At 37.5% G+C, this 24,369-nt stretch overlaps 1 protein-coding gene across 3 annotated transcripts in view; it reads right to left on the bottom strand.

The window, feature by feature from the left end:
- The window catches only part of NEO1 (neogenin 1), a 252,543-nt gene that overhangs the window by 166,783 nt on the left and 61,391 nt on the right, over window positions 1-24,369 (bottom strand). For all 3 annotated transcript variants that reach the window (XM_044918423.1, XM_044918424.1, XM_044918422.1), the window contains exons 2-4: window positions 15,323-15,640; window positions 8,867-9,142; window positions 5,302-5,455 (exon numbers count right to left, since the gene is read on the bottom strand). In XM_044918423.1, coding sequence (XP_044774358.1) covers window positions 5,302-5,455; window positions 8,867-9,142; window positions 15,323-15,640 — 748 coding nt within the window. The remainder of the gene's footprint in view (window positions 1-5,301; window positions 5,456-8,866; window positions 9,143-15,322; window positions 15,641-24,369) is intronic.

The raw sequence follows: 24,369 nt of genomic DNA, 5'->3' as shown, positions 1-24,369 counted from the left end.
CCCCCCAGCAACCCTCCATTTGTTCTCTATAGTTAAGACTCTGTTTTATGGTTTGCTTCCCTCTCTCTTTTTCTTCCCCCATGTTCATCTATTTTCTTCTTTAATTACACATATGAATGAAATCATAATGTATTTTTCTTTCTATGACTTTTTTCACTTAGCATAACATTCTCTAGCTCCATCCATATCATTGTAAATGGCAAGATTTCATTCTTTTTATGCCTGAGTAATATTCCATTGAATATATATACACCACATCTTCTTTTTTCATCAGTTGATGGAAACTCGGGCTCTTCCCATAATTTTTGAGATATTTTTGATTACTGATTCAATTTCTTTGCTGGTTTATCAGTCTTGAACTTCAAGAAAACTTGAACAAGTTTTCTATTTCTTCATGTTTCAGTTTTGGTAGTTTATATGTTTGTAGGAATTTATCCATTTCTTCCAGATTGCCCAATCTGTTAGCATGTAATTTTTCATAATATTCTCCTATAATTGTTTGTATTTTTGTGGTGCTGGTTGTGATCTCTCCTCTCTCATTTGTGATTTTATTTATTTGGGTCCTTTCTTTTTTCTTTTGATAAGTCTGGCTAGGGGTTTGTCACTTTTATTAATTCTTTCAAAGAACCAGCTCCTGGGTTCATTCATCTGTTCTACTGTTGTGTGTATGTGTCTGTATCATTCATTTTTGCGCTAACTTTTATTATTTCCCTTCTTCTGCTGGCTTTAGGCTTCATTTGTTGTTCTTCCACTAGCTCCTTTAGGTGTGAGGTTAGGTTGCATATTTGAGATTTTTCTTGCTTCCTGAGGTAGGCTTGTATTGCTATATACTTCCCTCGTATGACTGCTTTTGCTGCATCCCAAAAGTTTTGGACCATCGTGTTTTCATTATCATTTGTTTCCATGTATTTTTAAAAAATTTCTTCTTTAATTTCCTGGTTGACCCATTAATTTTTTTGTAGGATGTTCTTTAACCTTCATGTCTTTGTGGTCTTCCCAAAAATTTTCATGTGGTTGACTTCAAGTTACATAGCATTATGGTCGGAAAATATGCATGGTATGATCTCAATCACTTTGTACTTGTTGAGGTCTGATTTGTGACCTAGTATGTGATCTATTCTGGAGAATGTCCCATGTGCACTCGATAAGAATGTGTATTCTGCTGCTTTAGGATGAAATGTTCTGAACGTATCTTTAAGTCCATCTGGTCCAGTGTGTCATTCAAAGCCATTGTTTCCTTGTTGATTTAGCCTAGCTGATCTCTCTGTTAATGTAAGTAAGGTGTTAAAGTCCTCTACTATTATTGTATTATTATCAATGAATTCCTTTATGTTTGTTATTCATATTTGGGTGCTCCCAAATTGGGAACATAAATATTAAAATTGTTAGGTCTTCTTGCTGGATGGATCTTTTTATTATGATATAGTGCCATTCTTCATCTCTTGTTACAGTCTTCAGTTTAAAATCTAGTTTGTCTGATATAAGTACTCCTACTCTGGCTTTCTTTTGATGTCCATTAGCATGACAAATGGTTCTCTATCCCTTCACTTTCAATCTGCTGGTGTCTTTAGGTCTAAAATAAGTCTCTTGTAGGCAGCATATAGATGGGTCTTGTTGGGTTTTTTTTTCCCCCCATTCGGACACCCTATGTCTTCTGATTGGTGCATTTAGTCCATTTACATTCAAAGTGATTATTGATAGATATGAATTTAGTGCCATTTTATTACTTGTTCTGTCATTTCTGGAGATTTTCTCTGTTTCTCTCTAGTCTTTGAAGCTTTTGGTCTTTCTTTCCCACTCAAAAAGGCCCCTTTAATATTTCTTGCAGGCCTGGTTTAGTGGTCATGAACTCCCTTAGTTTTTGTTTGTCTGGGAAACTCTTTATCTCTCCTATGCTGGATGACAGCCTTGCTGGATAGAGTGTTCTTATCTGCATATTTTTGCCATTCAGCACGTTGAATATATCATGCCACTCTCTTGTGGCCTGCCAAGTTTCTGTGGATAGATCTGCTCTTAACCTCATTTGTCTTCCCTTGTAAGTTCAGGACTTCTTTTGTCTTGCTGCTCTTAGGATTTTTTCTTTATATTTTGCAAATTTAACTTCTCCGTTGTGGCCTCTTTGCCTCTAGTTGTGCAGTTTGTTCTGTCAGTCCTCAGATCAATTTCTTGGGTATTCAGAATGATTTGATATTTATCTAGCTGTGTTCAAGGGAAGAGGCAAGCCTAGGGTCCTCCTACTATTCTGCCATCTTAGCTTCTCCCAGGTAATGTTTTAAAATATTCATTTTCAAAGAGGCCTTAAGATTAGTAATAGAGAAGGATGTCTAATAGTTCAAGATTTTTACCAAAGCCAGCCTAGCACTATCTAGATTTCTAACCACTTGTTTCTTCCAATTTCAAAATTTCTTTCTAATTTGGGGTTTAAATAATTTATTAGCTAAGGCCCATCTACATATCTCATAAGGCACTGGTAGAAACAGACATTTTGAGTAATTACCTACATCTAACCTGAAGCACTCTGATTCTCCTATACTACATTCAGATATCTGACCAAAAATTATTGGTTACCACTTTCCCTACCCCATTATGTGCCAGACACTATGCTAAGGTTTAGAAATACTAACATGAACACCATCAACACTGTCCTCCTCCTACATGCTTGTGAAGCTTCCTGAGGCAGTGCTATTCGAAAGCAATGCTTCTCAGACTTTTCTACCATGTAACCCAAGTATTCAGAAGCCTAGAGAACTCAAGGTAGAAAACAGTCTACTCAGTCTTCTGATTTATCCTTCAAATTCAGAGAGATATTGCTAGCCATGATATATCCACATTTCATTTAATTAAAAAACATTTCCCCTAAGAAATGTTTGAATAAAATTGAATGTAATAATTTTATGCAACATAAAAGGAAGATATGTAACATTTCTACTGTGACTTATATACCCCAACCACATCTAGACCCCAGTATGAGAATCACTTTACTAAAAGAACAGCTGTCCAACATACTATATAAGATAGCAATCATACCTCTACCTCTCTTGGTATCCCTGGCATACTTCTGTCTTAATTTTCTTCATAGCACTTACCATAAACTGAACTTTTACATGTTTAAATGATTACTGTCTGACTCTTCCCCACTAGAGTATCAGCAAAACTCTATTCAGCTCACTACTCTGTTCCCAGTACCTATAACAGTGCTTAACATAATTGGCTTTCAGTAAACATTTGTTGAATAATTACTGAATAAGCAAACGAGAATCATAGCAATCCTCACTTTTATTTCTTATATAAGAAATCAAACTCCTTTATCATTATATATCTTCAGAATGTCCTTCTATGATGATAAAATACGAAATCTTTTAAAAGAACCTATTTCAGCTTTCTTACCCCTCCCCTTTTTTTAAAGATTTATTTATTTCTGGGGCACCTCGGTGGCTCAGGTGGTTAAGTGACCTGCTCTTGATTTAGGCTCAGGTCATGATCTCAGAGTCCTGGGATCGAGCCCCATGTCAGAGTCTGCACTCACTGCAGAGTGGGCTTGTTCCTCTCCCCCGCCCTTCGTTCCTCTCCCCACTTGCACTCTCTCATATAAATAAAATTTAATTAAACAGTAATTTAAAGATTAATTTATTTGAGAGAGAGAGAGAGTGCACAAGCAGGGGGAAGGGGCAGAGAGAGAGAGAAAATCCCAAACACACTCCCTACTGAGTGTGGAGCTCGATGAGGGGCTGGATCTCACCACCCTGAGATCATGACAAGCTGAAATCAAGAGTTGAATGGGTAACTGACTGAGCCACCCAGGTGCCCCAGCTTTCCTACTCCTGATAAAGATTTTGTTTTAACATGTAGCCAATTTAAATTTCTACTCTAAGAGAGCTTCAAATTTTTATCCCCTTTTTAAAGGTTCCCTATGTTTCAGTTAGCCTAAGTTTTAAATACTCCCTTGAAGTTTTATAAATTCTTTGCCTAATATTTAGCTGGGGAAAGGAGTGGGAAGAAAGGAAGTAAAATATAGGCAGAAGTAGTTGATGACTGGATGAGTGCTGAGAAAGAAAGAGATGATATTGGAGATGATACCATCAGTTTTGCTAATGAAATCACTGAAGGTTGATCACCAAGCTAACTAGAGAGTTACCCCTTTCCCAGGTCTTGGTTACTTAAGTACACAAATTAAGACTGTCTGCTTACTTCGGATCACTCAGTTGGGACTCTTTAGACCTGCTCAGTCCAAATCAATAGCCACTAGCACAGGGGGTCTCTGACACTTGAAATGTGGCTAGAGTGAAGACCTGAACTCTAAATTTTATTTAATTTTTATTCAAATGTAAAAGCTGAAGCAACACTAACCACATTTATTGTTTGGGTAGAACTACATTTCACTTTAACTGGTGCATCACATAAATTATTATCGTATTTAGTAGTATGCGTTACATCTTAGGTTTTTTTTACCTAGCTATCAAAAATTTTAAATTACACACATGGCTTGCATCATATTTCTATTGGACAGCACTGGTCTGCAACAGTGGTCCTCAACTGGGGACCATTTTGTCCCCCAAGGAACATCTGTCAACATCTAGAAACATTTTTGGTTGTCACAACTTGGGAGTGCTATTGGCATCCAGTGGATAGAGACCAAGGATGATACTAAACATTCTACAACACACAAAATAACTTTGCTTTGGAAACAAAATATACCTAAATACCACCACCACCGCTACCTCAGTTCTTTCATCAGAATACAACAGAGAAAAGCACCCATTACGTATGTCAAGCACCTATTACATAAGGAAGTAATAAGGGACGACAGGATGGCTGATGTTTAGAGAAAAGCTTTTGTGGAAGAGGAAGAATTTATGATCATAGAAGAAGGCTCGTATGATTTTAAAAGGCAAAAACAGAAGGATGAGGAATAAATTCTCTTTTATTGTTAGAATAATGGAAAAAACTACTATCAACAAAATGCACATGAAAAGGAATTAGAAGTCTCAGGCTAGTCAGGACCAGAAACTTCTGCAACAATTTAGGGAAAGAGGTCTTGAGGCCTTAAGCTAAGTATACTGCAGCTCAGAAAGAACAGATGGAATAATTATCCCTTAATATTTTGAAAGCAATTTTTTCTTTAAACATCCTAATCATATATAGCATATAAACTATTTCAAGAATGATAAATGAGCATTATAATGTGCTTAAATAAAAATAAAGTAGATCACCACTTTTTTCATTATTAATCAGTAGTCCCAAATTAGATTAGACCAAGTCTCAAGCTAAGGCTGAAAAAAGCTTTTAGGCAGACAACATTACCTTTCTGTGTCAAGCGCCTCCTCATTTTTCATCCATCTAATGGTTGGAGTAGGAAGTCCTGAAGCAACACACGGCAACACTGCACTCTGACCAATGACCCTGACTAAGGAAGAAGGCTGTTTCAAAAATACCAAGTTTGAAGTGAATTCAGGATCTAAAAAATTAAAAAACAAAAGACATTAATTAAGAAAGCACTTTACTACTTTAATGATGAGGAATGGCAAATTCCTATTCAGTCTGTGTGGCTTTATTTTATTTATTTATTTATTTATTTTTTAAAGATTTTATTTATTTATTTGAGAGAGAGAGAATGAAAGACAGAGAGCATGAGAGGGAGGAGGGTCAGAGGGAGAAGCAGACTCCCCGCTGAGCAGGGAGCCCGATGCGGGACTCGATCCCGGGATTCCAGGATCATGACCTGAGCCTAAGGCAGTCGCTTAACCAACTGAGCCACCCAGGCGCCCTGTGTGGCTTTATTATTTTATTTTTTTTAAGTAGACTCCATGCCCAGTGTGGGGCTTGAACTCATGACCCCAAGATCAAAAGATGCATGCTTTACCAGCTGAGCCAGCCAGGCGCCCTATGTGGCTTTACATAACAAAATATTTTAAGCAAAAGTGACACAAGAACCGCCCATTTAAATTAGCAAACATTTCCGGGTGCCTGGGTGGCTCAGTTGGTTAAGTGTCTGACTCTTGATTTCGGCTCAGGTCATGATCTCAGGGTCATGAAATCGATCCCTGCTTTGGGCTCCATGCTCAGCAGGGAGTCTGCTTGAGATTCTTTTTCTCCCTCTCCCTGTGCCCCGCCCCCAAAATAAATATATAAATCTTAAAAAAATAAATTAGCAAACATTTCCTTAATCACTTTGATGTGTAAAGCACTGTGCTAGGCTCTCTGGGGACCTTAAGGATATAGAAGTTGTAGCTCCGAACTTCAAGGTGCTTACTAGTCAACTGAGGGATATTTGACAAGAATCCCCTTCACATCAAAAGACTGAATAAAGTAAATGTTTCATGAGTGGCACAAAGAAAGAAAAGACTGAGCAAGCTCAGGACCCTTAACAGCATCCTCTCCATTCATAGGGATATCGTAAGAGGTTTCCTTTACATCCCTACATCTGTGTGTTACTTCTAAAAATCTTTCTGAGTTTCATCTCTTTAACTCATTCACTTAGTCTGTCAATCCCTTGATTTTTATAATGGTATGACTGTTAGGCTGCTCCTGTGTGTGTTCACTTTATACAGCTGCCCTCTTATGGGTATCTGAAAAGGCCACACTCTAATGGGTAGAAGACAGGGTTCTCTTCTTGATGGGAGTGGTATTTTCAGTGTTCAGTTTTGAGAAAAAAGACTGTTCTCAGTAAAGAGATAGAACTCTTGTCCCCATACTCTCAGGAAAAGATGTTCTACAGCCTTGGTAACAACCACCAGGGCTGGCTTTAGACTTGTGTAACTAATGGATGACAGTTATATAGTCATGGTAACAAGCAAACATTGTCTATTAGATGAGTGACAGCTCGCTTCAGTGAACATGCCTTTGAAAGCCAGCCAACGAGCGATAGCCTCAGGCTTTAAAAGTCAGCCATTCAGAAGTGGAATCACTTGCTTCTATAGCTGACATTAACCTGCTCCCACCTCTGCAACCAACCATAAAACATGCTTCTATGGCTGACATCAACCCACTCTTGCCTCTTAACCAACACACCAAAAATAACGTCTTCCCCAAAATTCTATGCGAGAGTAGCAGTTTGCATTATTCAAGACTATGCTTAACAACTATGATTTTTCCTCACTTAAGTAAATAAAACATTATTTTGTTTTTGTTTCAGATATTGAATGGTGGTTCATCCTCTGACACTGAAAATCTTTTTTTCCTTGGATCTGGTTTTGAGGATTTGCTTGAATGGTACCCCAGAGAAGAAATAGGACCTCTGCCATGTAAAAGCAAGTCAGGAAGTAGACTAGAAGATGCTGCAATATGGCAATAGTTTTCTTGTTTTCCCATTGGGATTTAGCTAAATTTAATCATATTTTGATAGAAACAAATAAATTTGAACAAATATTCACTGGCTTCTATGTGTCAGTTACCATTCTTGGCAGCAGACAAAATTCCCTACCCTTGTTGACCTTATATACTACTAGGGGAGAGAGACAAGAAATAAAAGACATTGTATGTCAGACAATGGATATGTTCTGAAGTAAAATTAAGGGGGAAAGAGGAAAGTACCAGGGTGGATATGGAAGACTGTTGTTTTAAACAGTGGCCAAGGAAGGCTTAACAATGAAGTGATATTTGAGCAGAGAAATAGGACGGTTGTGTCAGGCAGATATCTGAGGGAAGAGGATTCCAGGCAGGGCAAATGGCAAGTAGAAAGACCCCAAAGCAAAAGAATGTCTGGAGTGTTCTGGAAACATAAGGTGGTCACAATCATAGAGTGAGGGAGAGAAGAGTACCAGATGGAAGGAGAGAGATGGTGAGGAAGGGGGGCAATAAGAGTATACAAAGCCTTACAGGCCAAGGACTTTGCTCTAAGATGAGAAACCATTAGGTTTTGAGCAAAGATGTAACATGATCTAATATATATTTTATTTTATTTTATAATCTAATATACATTTTAAAAAATAACTGTGGCTGCTAAGCTGAAAATACACAGGGACAGGAATGGCAAAGGCATGGATGATGATGACAAAAAAAGAAACTGCCTTAAAAAAAAAAAGTCAGTTCAAAGCCCATCAGGAACACCCTCAAGCGTCGCTGCTCCCAACACTGGGATCACCTTGCAAGCCAATCCATAGACTAAAAATTAGCCTACAAAGTAGTTGTATATAAAAAATCTGCCCAAACAATGTAAAGACGGCCCCATTATATTCATAAACTCAGGTTTGAAGGAAGAAATGTGGAATTAGGCATGCAGCAGTGGGAACAGAAGCTGAGAGGCCAGGAGGCAGCAGGAGGCTAGCATGCCTGGGATGAGCAACACGTGAGAGGAAGTTATGAGTAAGCAGAAGTTACACAGCTGAGAAAAGACACACGAAACAGAGGAGGAGAGCCACCAGGGGCAGAAAGAGTGAGAACCCACAAAGCGAGGGAAGAAGGGGCTGAGTTTACATTAAAATGGGGGAACGCTATAAAGATCCAAGAACTCTTGCCTACCAGTGTCTCCAGAGCTGCTCTATTAGTTAACATGCTGCCCAACCTTACATGAACTAGCCCGAGGGAGTCTCGGATTCTGACAAGAGATCTAACTACATCAAGTATCCCATTCCAGGGAAGGAGCAGATAGAGGCTTGACAAAAGACACAGACCTAGGGTGTCTTTGGCCAAGAAGAATGCCATAGATACCCTTATCGCTTCATAAATTTCTATTAATGTACTCACTAAAGAGTAAATCTTTCTGGCACATTTTCTTCTTTTCTCTGCCTATAAGAAACTGAGACTCCTTATGCTGACATTAATTTGTCACACCATATATTTAACAGTGTTTATTTAAAAAGAAAATTCTAACAACAATTTTCATCCATTAATAAACATAAAACCACAAGTCCTGATAATAAATTAATACCTGGAAGAACTTTCAATTCAGCTTCATCGCTATACTTTGGTGGCCCACCACTTTCAACTATGCAGCGATAAAGTCCCCCATCTCCTTCAGTAGCGTTGCTGATAACCAGTGTTCCACTTGGAAGTTTGATAACTCTATCATCCAGAAGAAGAGGCTGTCTGTTCTGTTCCCACCTCACAAACGGGACCAAATCTACATTAACTTCACAATTCAGAATTGCACTGTTCCCAGCATAAACTGAAGAAGGTTCTGGTTGGCTGGCAAATCTTGGAAGACCTGGACAATAAAGGAAAAGAAGAAATAAAATGTAGTTTAATGTTACTTTAAAATGTAGTGTTGGGGACCAGGAGCAAGTCAGCCCATGTGGCCATATGTATGCTGGAACCAGGGTCAATAAGAAAGTCCATGGGTCAGGAAACTGGCTACAACAGGGATACAAGTCAAATAAGTAAATGTACTAGGGATAATTGAAGTCACATTCCTCACAGTTGGAGAAGCAAGGTACAAATATGGAAAAGCAGAAGGGTAGAATAAATCCCATGGTATTGGTAGAATTAAGGCATCAGTATAAACTTACAGTTTTATGTAATTATATAGTTAAACATATACATACATATAAATGTATGTGTAAAAAAATATACATTTCATACACAGTCATTACATACATATATATCTGTACATATATGTATATGCATAAATCTCCTAGCTCTGTCCAGAGAGAGTCCAAAATCAATGCCACTTGAGTAGCAATGAGTATATATGGTGACATAATCTTGATTTCTAAATACCATTTTCCACTACAAGGAACCAATGCTCCTTAAAGAGGCTGATTCTACGACTAGAGTAAGGAAAATACAAGATAAACCTGGAACATCCTGTGACAGGAAGTAAGGAAGCATCCAAAGAACAATATGGACCTATCAAAAGGACACAGAAGTCAGACTGAAGGGAGTTTCCTCTGGCTCAATCTGGGATAATGATAATTGAGGCAGAAAAGAATGAATGGATGCTAAACTCACTGGTGAAAGGTGGATGAGGAATAGGATATATACAGAGCCTCAAATTAGCTCTTCCCAAAATACTGCTAATTAATAAAAGTATAAAATATTAACTTCACAGTGGAGAAACATAGCATAGACCATATTAACAAAGTAATAAAGGTTAACATAACCAGTAGTGAAACAAAACATCATACACTTCCTGATAGAATGCACTAAGAAGAGCGGCATCATTTACTTCTGTGATATTTCTTCCCAAAATGCAAAACCTGAATCTATTCATAGGGGAAAATCAGAAAACACAAAATGAGACTAGGATAAACTAAAGAATTGTTTGAGACCAAAAGAGCCTAAACTACTAAATACAACATGTAATCCCAGACCAGAAAGGAGTGGCAGAGGGGCAAAGTTCCTGCTTGTTTTTTGCTATTAAGAACTTTATCGAGGGGCGCCTGGGTGGCTCAGTCGTTAAGCGTCTGCCTTCGGCTCGGGTCATGATCCCAGGGTCCTGGGATCGAGCCCCACATCGGGCTCCCTGCTCAGCGGGAAGCCTGCTTCTCCTTCTCCCACTCCCCCTGCTTGTGTTCCTGCTCTCACTGTGTCTCTCTCTGTCAAATAAATAAATAAAATCTTTAAAAAAAAAAAAAAAAGAACTTTATCGAAGCAACCAGTAAAATCAGAATGGTATCTACGGTAGTATCATATTGAGATTGACTTCCTAAAATTGATGGATGGTTATTTAGGAGAGTATCTTTGTTTTTAGGAAATATACACAGAAGTATTTAGGTGGGGGTAATGCCTCCAACTTATCCATAATGATTTAGGAAAAAACACTGATTTGGGTATGTGCATATTGTGGGGGGTTATAAGGCAGACATAGTAAAATGTTAACAATTGGGTAATCTGAGTGAAGAGTATATGGGATTTCTTGGTTTCATTCTTGCAATAATTGTATGAGTTTGAAATTATTTCAAAATAAAATATTGACAAAAATGTAGTCATAAATACTCTGTAGATGCCACAGAATGTAGTGGTTAAGAGCCTAAGTTCTGGAGTCACATAATCTGCATGTGAATCCCAACCCCACCACTTCATGGCTGTGTGACATTAGCAAGTTACTTAACCTTGAAGTCTCAGTTTCTCCATCAGGAAAATGAGAACAATAAGAGACCTCATAGGGTGTTAAAAAGGTTAATACTTAACATAAATACTTCATATATAGCATATTGCCTTGGCACATAAAAACTCAAATAGTAGGGGTGCCTGGGTGGCACAGCTGGCTAAGCACCTCACTCTTGGTTTCGGCTCAGGTCATGATCTCAGGGTCTTGGGATCAAGCCCCACGTCAGGGTCCGCACTCAGTGCAGAGTCGGCTTGAGATTCTCTCTCCCTCTCTGCCCCTCCTGATCATGCCCCCCCCCAAATAAATAAATCTGGAAAAAAAATACTCAAATAGTAGCTGCTATTATCATTAACAGTAACATCTAAAAAAGTGACTCTGAGATGCTGAGAACACAGCAAACTGTTTCTTTAAAGAGTAACAAACATAGTAAATTATGAGAAATAGTTCCAGGTTTTGCAGTTTTATGATGGTGAATTATTCCATATGGAAATAACACACAAGTTGTCTAGCCTTCTTACAAATTTTTTCTTATTTTTTGTATCAAGGGGATTTTTGAAGGAAAGAAAGATAAAATTAGCCATACATCTACTTTACAGAAACCAAAAAATTAGAAGAATGGAATTAACAAAGATAAACAGAGAAACTAAGAAAGTAGGAAAAAAGGAAGCTGAAATAAAACCAAGAGCTAATTCTATTTTTAAAAAGCCAAATATTCTCCCCTCCTGAGGTCTCATGAAAATGAGTAACAACATATGTGGAACTGGCAGACAAGAGATTTCTACAAGTTTCTCAACAGGGAAAGCAGACGGAGGAACTGGTGCTGACATATCATGGCAGGAAGTGCTGCAGCCTCCTGCGCTCACAAGTAGGAGGCCCATTTGTCCTGCTGCTTTCAGAGAATTGCAGGAGAAAGGAGAGAGAGTAGGAGCGAGATGGGGGCTGGACAAACAGAGATTAACAATGTCTGTATTCAGACCACCCAACGCTCCACCTTGAGGCACAAAACACTCCTAGCCAGGCTACAGCCCAGGCAGTAAAACCAAAATTTCCGCTGTGGAGAAATGAGTGCAGAGAAGATGACTTCTCCTACCTAATTCTATGAACTACCTACTTTGTGTTCTTTCAGAAATTCCCCTTCTTACTTGACTTGGCCAGAATCAGTTTCTATCACTTGTAACCAAAGAACACTAACCAATGTTCTTTTAAAGATTTTATTTATTTATTTGAGAGAGAGAGAGAGAGAGAGTATAAGCGGGGAGAGGGTCAGAGGGAGAAGCAGACTCCCCACTGAGCGGGGAGCCTGATGTGGGACTCGATCCTGGGACTCCAGGATCACGACCTGAGCTGAAGGCAGTTGCTTAACCAACTGAGCCACCCAGGCACCCCCAATGTTCTTTTAGAATGGCAATTTGGCAGAATCTTTTTGAAAAAAAAATTAGTTTTATTGAGATACAACTTATATACCATAAAGTTTATCACTTAAAGTCCACAATTCAACAGTTTTTAGGATACACACAAAGTTGGGCAACCTCACTAGAACCTAGTTGGAGAACATTTTCATCATCCTTCAAAGAAACTGTGTACTCAGTTGCAGTCACTCCCCATTCCCTGTGTTCACCCACCCAGCCCCTGTGCCCTTATCTCCCTCCCCCATCCTCAGCCCTAGAAAACCACCAATCTACTTCTTGGCTCCCTATATTTGCTTCTTCCGGACATTTCATATATATGAAGTCATATGATATGCGGCTTCTTTCACTTATCATGTTTTTCATGTTTATCCATGTTGCAGTACATAGAAGAATTTCATTCCTCTTTATTGCTGAGTAACATTCCATGTGTGAATATACCACATTTTGGTTAGCCGATCATCACTTGATACATTGTTTCCACTTTTTGGTTATTACGGATAATGCTGCTATAACCACTCATGTACAAATTTTTGTACAGATCTAACTTTTCATTTCTCTGGGGTTGATACCTAGAAATGGAATTGCTCAGTCATAAGGTAACTTTATGGTTAAAATTTTGAGGAACAGCCAAATAGTTCAGTGCTCTTTTTAAAATTACACACACACACAAAGTATATTCTATGATCCAGCAACCAATACAATTACTAATTCCAATAATCTTTTCTATAGAGATTTATAAAAGACTGTTCATTATACTACTGCCTTTAACATTAGACAATTTTTATTCATGTAACTGTTCATCAAAAAGGGAATCTTGGGATAAATCACAGTATATCTATACAATGGATATTATGCAACTATTAAAAGAACTTTTATTCATCTCTTAGCTCAGATCTTATTTCCTCCTGATACTCAGGCCATGAGTGAGTTAAATAATTCTCCTACAGAATCTTGTCTGCAGCCAAAGAATTGATTATATTGTATTGAAATTGGCTGTTTACTAAGACATTAGACCAAAAAATGCTTCCTGAAGGATATGAAAATTAAAAAGAAGGATGGACAAATCCAGCAGAGTAGAAAGAGAGGAAAAAGTAGAGGACAGGCTTAATAGGCAGTGGGGAAGCCATGAGCAAAGGCCAGAGACAGAGAATAAAAGGGATTTGAAAATATTCAGTACTGGCAGAGCTTAAAATGTGTCAAAGGTGGTCCTGCTGCTTCTGATGGTAGAGGGCAGGGAGAGAGGCAGGGCAGAGTGTTAAGAAATGAAGCTGGAGAGGGGGAACTGGGTGGCTCAGTCGGTTAAGTGTCCGACTCCTGATTTCAGCTCAGGTCATGATCTCAGGGTCCTGGGATCCAGCCCCACATCAGGCTCCTTGCTCAGCAGGGAGTCTGCTTGAGATTCTCTCCCTCTCCCTCTGCCCTTCCCCACTCCCCCTAAAATAAATAAATAAATCTTTAAAAAGGGAGGGAGGGAGGGAGGAAGCTGAAGAAGTGGAGGCCAGCTCATGAAAAGACTTAGAGGCCTGTTCAAGAGTTTAGACATCCATTTCATGTTGTCACTGAAGAGCTACTGAAGGGTGAGGAGAGAGCCTGACCACTGGACTGGAAGAGGGAAAGAACGAGGCAGTGGACAGTTACAGGCGGTGTGAGGTGAGGGATGATGAGGAGTAGCCTCAGGATCACGTATAAAGAAACTAGGAAGCAGAATTCACTGGATTTGGTGAAAGGCTGTGGCAGACAGCAGAGAGGAAGGAGTCACGATTAAAGCCCAGCTTAAGAACATAAATGACAAAGAAGAGCTCACCTAAGTGACACTGTAGGGGCAGTCATAATGCTAACTTATTTATCCGCATGTTGGAGAAAGCCTGGCAAGCAGATCAGAGGAAGAAAGGAAGGGAAGGAAGGAGGGAAAGGAAAAAGGAAGGAAAGAAGGAAAAGAAGGGGAAAAAAAAAAAGAAAGGAAAGGCTAATTATCAAAAGAAGTGACTTTTTTCCCCTTTTCTTTTTCCATTCTCAGTCTGTGATTATGGAATAATTACAGTAGCTTTATATCACACTCAAATTCAGCTATGAGTATCTGGTTCCAAAAAGAAAAAGAGCCATGATACTCTGAATGAATGAGCAAATATAGCCTGGAGTGAGCGGGAAATGGGGTACTATCACCCTACAGTGGCAATGAGATGGGAAACTATTCTGTTACTCATTTTCTTTCTTTCACATGTTAGCATTTTACCAAGATGAGTATAAACATAAGACAATTTCTGTACAATGTGACCCTTAACAAAAACTAACTACACTTCATCTAGTACTCAAGTGAAGAAACACTGACCCGAGGAATACCAGATCTACTACAAGACACTCATGACTTATTCAGCTTACGCTTCCATTATTCTTCATATAAGAATGCTCTAAAAGGGAGTCAATGTTTGTCTCTTTACAACTTTCTGCTCTTCACCTTAATACCCACATCCTACAGGTTTTTAAATAATTAATCCAATTAAATGTCATTTCCTTGGCTTGGGCATAAAGGAACCAAGATTCTGGCTATACTGCAAGTTTTACAAAGCCATACTAAGTGGTTATGCTGGGGAGGATAAAAGTTAGCAATCAAAGGGAATCAATTTTCCTATACAACTTCCTCTGTCATTTCCAAGTTAAAAAGAAAAGAACGGACTTAATACTTCTGATCGCAGCTATTAGCAATCTAAATGACAGAAAGTGGAGAAGTGCTACAGTTTATTCCCCATGGCACGAAGCAAGTCTTAGCAGAATGCCATGCACCTAGCAGATGCTCAATTGATACTTGTTAAGTGAGTATATTTCTTGTTACCAGTTAAATGAAAACTCTAGGATAATACTCTTTTTATCAAGATATGCCCTTTATAAAAATTTGAAAATACAAATAAATTACTTTTGAAAAACTTACCTGCTACTGTGAGCTTGGCTGTTCTGCTGACAATAGTTCCAAGACTCTCAACAGTGGCCACACACTGATAATAACCTTCATCAGGTTTATTGTGTTTGGAATGCACCACACTGCTGATAAATAAAGACCCATCTGAGAGAAGCTGGCGTCGGTCATCTGATACTAAGTTTAAAAAAGTTCCATCTTTTTTCCATTCAATTTTTGGAGAAGGTTCAGAATATGCTGAACAGTTCAATATAACAGAAGAGCCTCTAACTGAGAGCGTATCCATTGGCTCCACCAGAAAATAAAATGGAGTGAATGTTCGAACGCTGGATCCTACAAAAATAACAAAAAGAACAAAGTTAAGCAAGCTTTCTTTTTCTATTTCTGTAAGAAATGTAATTTGTATAAAAGTTATTGTTAAATAATTATGCTGTTTGGATATGATACATAATAAGTCATTTCACTATTAGTATCTAATAAATAAAATTTTACTAGGAAATAAAAATATGACCCATTTAGAAGATGAAAAAAAAGACCCTGCCAGATGACATAATCCAACGTTGTTAGATTACATGAATATCTAATAAAAGTTTTATGTCAAACCCTACAATGGGATTTATAAATATTTAAAATTATTTTATTCAAAGTGAAATTTTCTATGAAACACAAAGGAAGCAGAAAACAAATGATTCTTTGTTATTAAGTTATGTTTACTGGCTATATTTGTTTCATAAATTCACCATACACTTTGTCCATTTTTCTAGTGGATTACTCATCCTATTGACTTAACAATTTTGGGGCATAGCTATCATGTTTTGCAAATATTCTTTTTTCCCCTTTGACTTTATTTTTGTCATAAGAAAACAAATTTTAACTATGTAAAATTAAATCTGTTATACTTAAAAAGATTTTTATTCCAAGATTATAAAAAATTTCAGCTTTGTTTTGTGCTAGTACTTCTGTGATTTCATTTTCTACATTTAATCTTCATCTATAATTCATTTTTTTTTTAAGTAGGGAACTCACGACCCTGAGATCAAGACCTGAGCTGAGATCAAGAGTCAGATGCTTAATCAACTGAGCCGCCCAGGCGCCCCTAGAATTCATTTTGATGTAAACAGCACAGGAGGGATTAGTTTAATTTTTCTAAGTCCTTAGAAAAATTCTTTGAACATGAGAAGTTCCTGGCCAGTTCCCTGAACATGAGAAGAACACAATTTTTTTTTTTTTAAATTTACTATAGGAAACTCCATACTGTTTTCCAGAGTGGCTGCACCAGCCTGCATTCCCACCAACAGTTGGGTTCCCCTTTCTCCACATCCTCACCAACATTTGTTGTTTCCTGTCTTGTTAATATTTGTCATTCTAACTGGTATAAGGTGGTATCTCATTGTGGTTTTGATTTGTATTTCCCCGATGGCTAAAAATAGAGCTACCCAATGACCCAGCAATTGCACTACTAGGTATTTACCCCAAAGGTACAGATGTAGTGAAAAGAAGGGGCACCTGTACCCCAATGTTCATAGCAGCAATGTCCACAATAGCCAAACTGTGGAAGGAGCCAAGATGCCCTTCAACAGATGAATGGATAAACATGTGGTACATATATACAATGGAATATTACTCAGTCATCAGAAAGGATGAATACCCACCATTTGCATCTACATGGATGGAACTGGAGGGGATTATGCTAAATGAAATAAGTCAAGCAGAGAAAGACAATTATCATATGGTTTCACTCATATGTGGAACATAAGGAATAGCATGGAGGACCACAGGGAAAGGGAGGGAAAACTGCATGGGAAGAAATCAGAGAGGGAGACAAACCATGAGAGACTCTGGACTCCAGGAAACAAACTGAGGGTTATGGAAGGGAAGGGGGATGGGGTAACCGGGTGATGGATATTAAGGAGGGCACGTGATGTGATGAGCACTGGGTGTTATACACAACCAATGAATCATTGAATACTACATCAAAAACTAATGATGTACTATATGTTGGCTAACTGAACATAATAAAAAAAACTGCTATAAATCATATATTCTCAGCCAGAGAAAACTCTCCAACTTAAAGCTTTACCTCTTTTCTTTAAGAAGAGTACTGACCGAATCCCTTGTAATCAGACTATAATCAATTCTAATCAGATTTCTTCATGTGAACAATTAGGGAGGCTTAGGCCAATAGATGAAAACAAGACAGTTTTTAAAATATATCTACACACCCCTTTATCTATAATTTATTTACACTGTGATTTTAAGAATGACGCTAGTTCTTTACTATGTAATGAAAGAGTGGTTCTAAATAAATATAAAATATACTGGCAGAGGGAAGGGAATAATATTCACTTGTTTTAAATTTTTCAAACACTTACAATGTGAATCAAATTCCAAACAGACTAATCTTCCTTTCCCAAACACCATGAGGTGGGTTCCATCCCTATTTAATGATTATGAAATTGATTCTTCAAGTCTTCAAACTCTTGAGAATGAGCTTAGGAATTTTTCAAAAGTAACTTGCAGGGATTTGCTTTTTACTACTGTAAAAAATGTTACATTGATACTATAGTAAAATAAAAATATCAACTCCAGGGCAATACAAAAAGATTGCTAAACTAAGAGAAATTACTTTTATACCGTTCCTGTGTAACATTAAATCTTTATTATACCATCCAAATTAAACAATTCAGGAACTTAAGAGAGAAATGTGTTAGACTGGCAGTCAAAATATGCAAAGTTAACAGTTTAAAATAATTATTAATAAACAAATTTCATTTTAAAATTTGGACAAAGTTTTGCCATTTAAAAAATAATAATTACACAAATGTAAATTTTTCACAGCTTAACATTCTATCTTGCTTTTGATTTTCTTTGATTTTCTTTTTTTTTTTAAGATTTATTTATTTGAGAGAGAGAGAGAACGAACGAGGGGAAGAGCAGAGGGAGAGGGAGAAGCTGACTCCCTGCTGATCAGGGAGCCCCAAGTGGGGCCCAATCCCAGGACCCTGGGATCATGACCCCAGCTGAAGGCAGACGCTTAACCAACGAAGCCGCCCAGGTGCCCCTGATTTTCTTTCATTTTAAAAGTCCTTATCAACCAAGTTGAACAAGAGTATATGCCTTCAAAAATTTTTTTTAATTATAGGGAAGTTGACAAATGCCTTTGAAAACCAAGGCCCTTCAAAATTTTACCACAAATATGTACTCTACATTACTTAGAATACAGCATTACTTAAATATTTATGTATATCATCTTTGTATTTTATTCCCTCAGTAAACACACAGTGACCTAAGGTACTGTTCCTTAGCTTAAAATCCCTCAAAGGCTTGTCACTGTCTTTTACAAACTAAGTAAACTCCCTCTCTCCTCACCCTCTAAGGCTTGCTGCATCTCTGTCACCCCCCTTAGCTCCTGCCCTCTTCACACAAGCTACTCCCACCACCACCCCTCTCCAATTGACTCCAAGTCTTCCTTCAAGCTCAGCTTAAATACTACTTTCTCAGAAATGCTGTCTGTGCCTGGTGCCCAGACAAGATTAGTTTCGTCTTGTTACAAGCCGGCATGGCATACAGTACCTACATAGCACTTCAAATGTTCTTAATCTTTAAATATTTGTAATAACTTGTTTGTTAGGGCACAGAAGTTCCCAAAGTTTCTTGACTCCTGGTGCCCTTATTTTTTTAATTTTTTTCACCAATTCTCTAGGCTAAAAGAAATACCTAACAGCTTTGTTTATGTAATAGTTAGGTTCAAACAAATGAATCAATATTTATGTCCTAACAAGTTAGTATCCTATTGAAAAAATAATACAGGCAAATTGAAAAATATTTTAACTTTTAAACAACCACAACTAGTTATTATGGGATGTGTGCACATATTGGACACTGCATGAGTTCTCAAACCTTGAAATCAAATTGGATACTGCCATCCTCTAGGACAACTGGTTACCCACATGAGGAAAAAAACAAGAAGCCTACTTACAACATATAATAACAGTAAACACTTAACATGTTTCTGTGTATCAGAGACTGCTCTAAACCTTCTCTACATACTAACTACTCATTTAATCTTCACTACTATCTTATTATAGATACTACTATTATTCTCATTTTAGAGGAGAAAACTAAACCATAGAAATGTTAAATACCTTGTCCAAGGTCACAAGGTAGTAAATAACAGAACCAGAGTCTGTGATCTTAACCACACTACACTATAATGCCACGTATATACATATAGAAAAATACATTCCAGACCTATGAGAAAACTATGTAAAAAAAAATTTAGGGGGCGCCAGGGTGGCTCAGTTGGTTAAGCATCTGCGTTCAGCTCAGGTCATGATCCAGAGTCCTGGGATGGAGCCCAGAGTCAGGCTCCCTGCTCAGCGGGGAGTCTCTTTCTCCCTCTCCCTCTCCCTCTGTCCCCCCACCCTCCGCTTGTGCTCTCTCTCTCACTCTTTCTCTCTCAAATACATAAATAAATAAATCTTTTAAAAAAGATTTTAGGAAAATACAAGGATAACCCTGGTGTCAGGCAACCTTTTAAATCAAAATAGGGAACTTCAAAGTTAGAAAAGATAGATATGTTTCACTTCATTGTATTTAAATTTTTAAAACTTTAAGGCAAAAATATCATGACAAAGCAAAATATGACAAGACTGGGAGGAAATTTATCACATGTAACAAGAATTTTAAAAGTCACATCACTCAATAAAAAAAATGGATAAGGCTGTGTTCCAATAAAAGTTTATAAAAACAAGCAGCAGGATGCATTTGATCCATTGACTCCTGCCTTAGAATATTTAGCCAGCAAAAAATAAGTGAGCCACATTTCAGCTGATCTGGAATGAATTCTGAAAAAAATGAACAATGCAGACAAGTATAAATAATAAAATGTCTGTACATACGACTATATGAGCACCGAGAAAATAGCAAAGTGTACCAGGTTGTTACCACTGATTTACTGGGAGGAGATGAGTAGATAAAAAGCTTCAAGCACACAGAAAATAATTTCATAAGAAAAATCAACTAATGTGTATAATCCCTTTATAAGTATTATACGTGTTGTGGTAGGTGTGGGTGAAGGGGTACATTTTTTAAAAACTAGTCATTAAAATGTGGATTATCTCAGGGTGGTGAGATTTCAGTTGACTTTTAATTTCTTCTTTCACCTTTGCTATTGCATGAATATTTTACATGAAACACAATGTTGTTCAAGCAGAAATAAAGCTATTTTCGTATACAGTCTGCACAGGAAAAGGACAATATGAAAAGTCTGGGGCATATTCACATGCCAACATTCAAAAACTTAAAATATATATACTGTTAAATAAAAAATACTCAAGTTTAAAATACATATAGTATGACCCCACCTACATAAAAATATATATACATGTACATATATGTGTGTATGCATACATTTAAATGTAAATAATGTATGGAAGAGGTGCCTGGATGGCTCAGTAGGTTAACTCTGACTCTTGATTTTAGCTTAGGTTGTGATCTCGGGGTGGTGGGATCAAGCCCCACATCGGGCTCCATACTCAGCAGGTAGTATGCTTGAGATTCTCTCCCTCTCCTGCTGCCCCCGCCCCCGCTCATACACATACTCTTTAAAATAAATAATAGTTGAACACTACATCAAAAACTAATGATGTACTATATGTTGGCTAACTGCATAATAAAATATATATAAATTTAAAAAATAATAAATAAAAATGAGGGTCATGATAAAAGTTTTAAAATTTAAAAAAATTAAATAAATAAATAAAATCTTAAAAAAAATAATAACGTAGGGAAAGGGCTAAAAGAATAAACACTGAACAGTTTAACAGTGTTTCTCCTGGGGAACTAATGGGATTCAGCTACTGATGGAGAGCATACAGGGGGAAGGCTTTTTACTCCATGGATTTCTGCACTGCTTACTGCTTAAAATATGAACAACTGCTTATGCTTTCTTCTTGTCATCTTTTTCTGTTTTAAAAACAAAATAACTTTTGTTATTGGCGGTAAATAATCCTTTCTTGGGAACAGAAGATTTTTTAAAAAGAAGATCTACCACCATTTCTTTTTTTTATTAATTTTTATTTAAATTTTAGTTAACTTACACTGCAATATTGGTTTCAGGAGTATAATTCTGATTCATCACTTACAACACCCAGTGCTCAGATCTATCACCGCTTCTTTAACCATTTTTCCTCTGTCACAGAAGAGTTATCAGACACCCACTCCTTGGCTGACTTTGTATAAAAACTGGCCTATATTTCCCACCAGGGTCCTAATTCCCTATCCACTTAAATTTGCTTAATTTAATTTAATTTAATTTTATTTTATTTTTAAAGATTTTATTTATTTATTTGAGAGAGGATGAGAGGAGAGAGAGAGCACATGAGAGGGGGGAGGGTCAGAGGGAGAAGCAGACTCCCCGCTGAGCAGGGAGCCCGATGCGGGACTCGATTCCGGGACTCCAGGATCATGACCTGAGCCGAAGGCAGTCGCTTAACCAACTGAGCCACCCAGGCGCCCCAAATTTGCTTAATTTTAGTTTACTATGACCACAGTCACGATACACATTATTCTGAAACAGGCTTAATGATCCTGTCTGATCTCTTCTACATTCCCTGGTCTCTGCAAATTTCTCACTTTTTAATGGAATAGCTCTCACTTCTTGATAGACTATTCCTCACTTTTTGATAAAATACTTCACACTTCTTGATAGAATTCCATCTTATGAAAGGAAAATACCCACAGGGAACTTATCTCAGTTATATTCCCTCCGCCCCAAATATCAACAAATCCTATCACTCACTGCACACCAGCATGGCCAATAATTCCAAATTTTATCATGTCCAGAGTAAAAAAATAACATACAATATTTGAATACTGGCAGAAATAAAATGAAATCTGTTTTATTGCCCGCAGAGGTTCAGAGTTTGACAGCATCAGAAATGCAGGACAGAAAGGTAAGCAAGCCTTTTTACATGCCTACAAATGTAAGCATTCTGTATATAATGTTATTCATCCTATGAAAATTATGTCTTCATTATAAACTAAGACACTAATGCCAAAGGACTTCATACCTCTTTTACTCCTTAATAACATTACTTTGACCACCCTATCCTACCCAATCAGTCTGTAAATCCTACACTTCATCCTTCCTGATTGGTGTCCACTCTTGCCATATAGCTTAGTCTCTCTTGCTTCAAGTTCTCAATTTAAAATCAAAAAGTCTAAAAATTAGAAAGTTAAAATAATACTCAATTCAAAGGACTCAAAAAGATAATATATTCACATCATTGATTAAGAACAAGCAATACTTAAGAGTTAAATGTTTTCCACCCTCTTTTGCTGCATAACAATTAGGACTCCCAGCTCCAGAGCTCAGTCCCTCTCCGCCCTGCACAGCCAGTTTCTCCAAAGACTGAATCTACAGAGATGCAGAACTCCTTTCCTGGAATTTCAAGTAAGGCATGTGGTTAGCTGTTAATATTATATGGATGGTTTCACTTGCATGATATACATATACTTTATGGGCATACCATAGACAGTAGATGTCAACTTCTAACCAAAGCTGGACCTGAAATTATTTTTCAGGCTACTAATATCCTATTAGGGAAATTCAATTTGATTATTCTAATTTATAGCATCTACTCTCCCAACCATTCCCCCCAAATGAAAAATATCTGAATTTGTTTATTCAAGAAACATTCGTTATAATAAGAATGCTTTCCTTTTCTTCAATTTTCAGCCTTCCCCCCCCCCCCCCCCCCCCAAAAAAAAAAAAAAAACAAAAAACAGCCACAGTGGAAAACTCTCTCATAAAATGAAGTCAAGCAGACATGATTTTGAATTCTAGCTCCGCTATTCTAGTTCATTTCTCTCTGTGTCTAAAATTCTCTCCCTCATAAAACAGGAAAAATAATGCCCTTCCTTTCAAGGAAATCTCTGCGAAGACAGGTATAAAGCACCTACCTACTTCACTGCTTGGCAGATAGCAAGTCCTAGATAAAAAGTAACTATTCATAGTTCAAAAGCCTACCATATTTTCTCCCAAACTGCTAACATCTAGAACCTTAGTTTTCACCAATCACATTTTAGACACTGCTATGCAAAATATGGACCTCATTTTTTTTTACTTTTAATCACATTTTGGACAATTACATATAAAATAATATTAATGATCTTAAAACTCAAGTCTAAACATCTTTCTCCTCTGCCTAATTTTTCAACAGCTCCCCCATTACAGATAATGTAATCCAACTCATTACCATGACATTCAAAAGGGGCTGAAGGATCTGGTCCCTGCCTCTCTACAACCTAATCTCACATCATGCTCCCTCTAACTCAACAAGCTCCGGTAACATTCTTCAATTTCTTGAACAAGCCATGTTCTTTCCCATATTAGAGCCTTTGCATCTGCTGTCCCCTCTGCCTGCACACTCGCTCTGCACCCACTCTTCCATCACAGAGCTAGCTAGTTTCCTCTCAGCTTCCATGTTTTGACCAACTGTCACTTCTACATGGGCCTTCTCTGACAACTATCCCTGTGAAGGTCTTAGCCTCCTAATCCTACCCTTTATATGCTCTTCCCAGCAATTCACTTTCTCTCTGTTTTTAAGGCCTGTTTTCCCTGGTAGAAGGCTAGAAAACTAGATAAAATAAAACCAAGATTAGGTAGAGTAAAGAGAATAATTACCAGAGCTCATGCTAGCCAAAAAGTTGTATTAAATTTTTAGAGAGCAAAATTTCAAGAGCTTAAGTCAGTAACAATGGACTTCAAGGCTTGTTAAAATAATAATTTATACATTAATCTTCCAAAAATATACTAAGGATCCACTACGTATAAGAACAAAAAATTTATTATTTCTCACTTCACCCTCATCTACTCCCATCCCCAAAATACAAGCTTGATAAGAGCAGGAACCTTTCCTGGTATCCATAGTGGGTACTCAATAATATCTGTTAAATGAATGAAGGATGCTACGCAACTAAATTACAGTAAGACAGGAGCACCTACTCTCAGAGTGCTGACAGTGGAAACACGCAATGATATAATCATGGCTCACACA

This window comes from Neomonachus schauinslandi, chromosome 9 (genome assembly GCF_002201575.2).
Source record: "Neomonachus schauinslandi chromosome 9, ASM220157v2, whole genome shotgun sequence".
NCBI classification, from domain to species: domain Eukaryota; kingdom Metazoa; phylum Chordata; class Mammalia; order Carnivora; family Phocidae; genus Neomonachus; species Neomonachus schauinslandi.
This window is presented reverse-complemented; position numbering and strand designations above follow the sequence as displayed.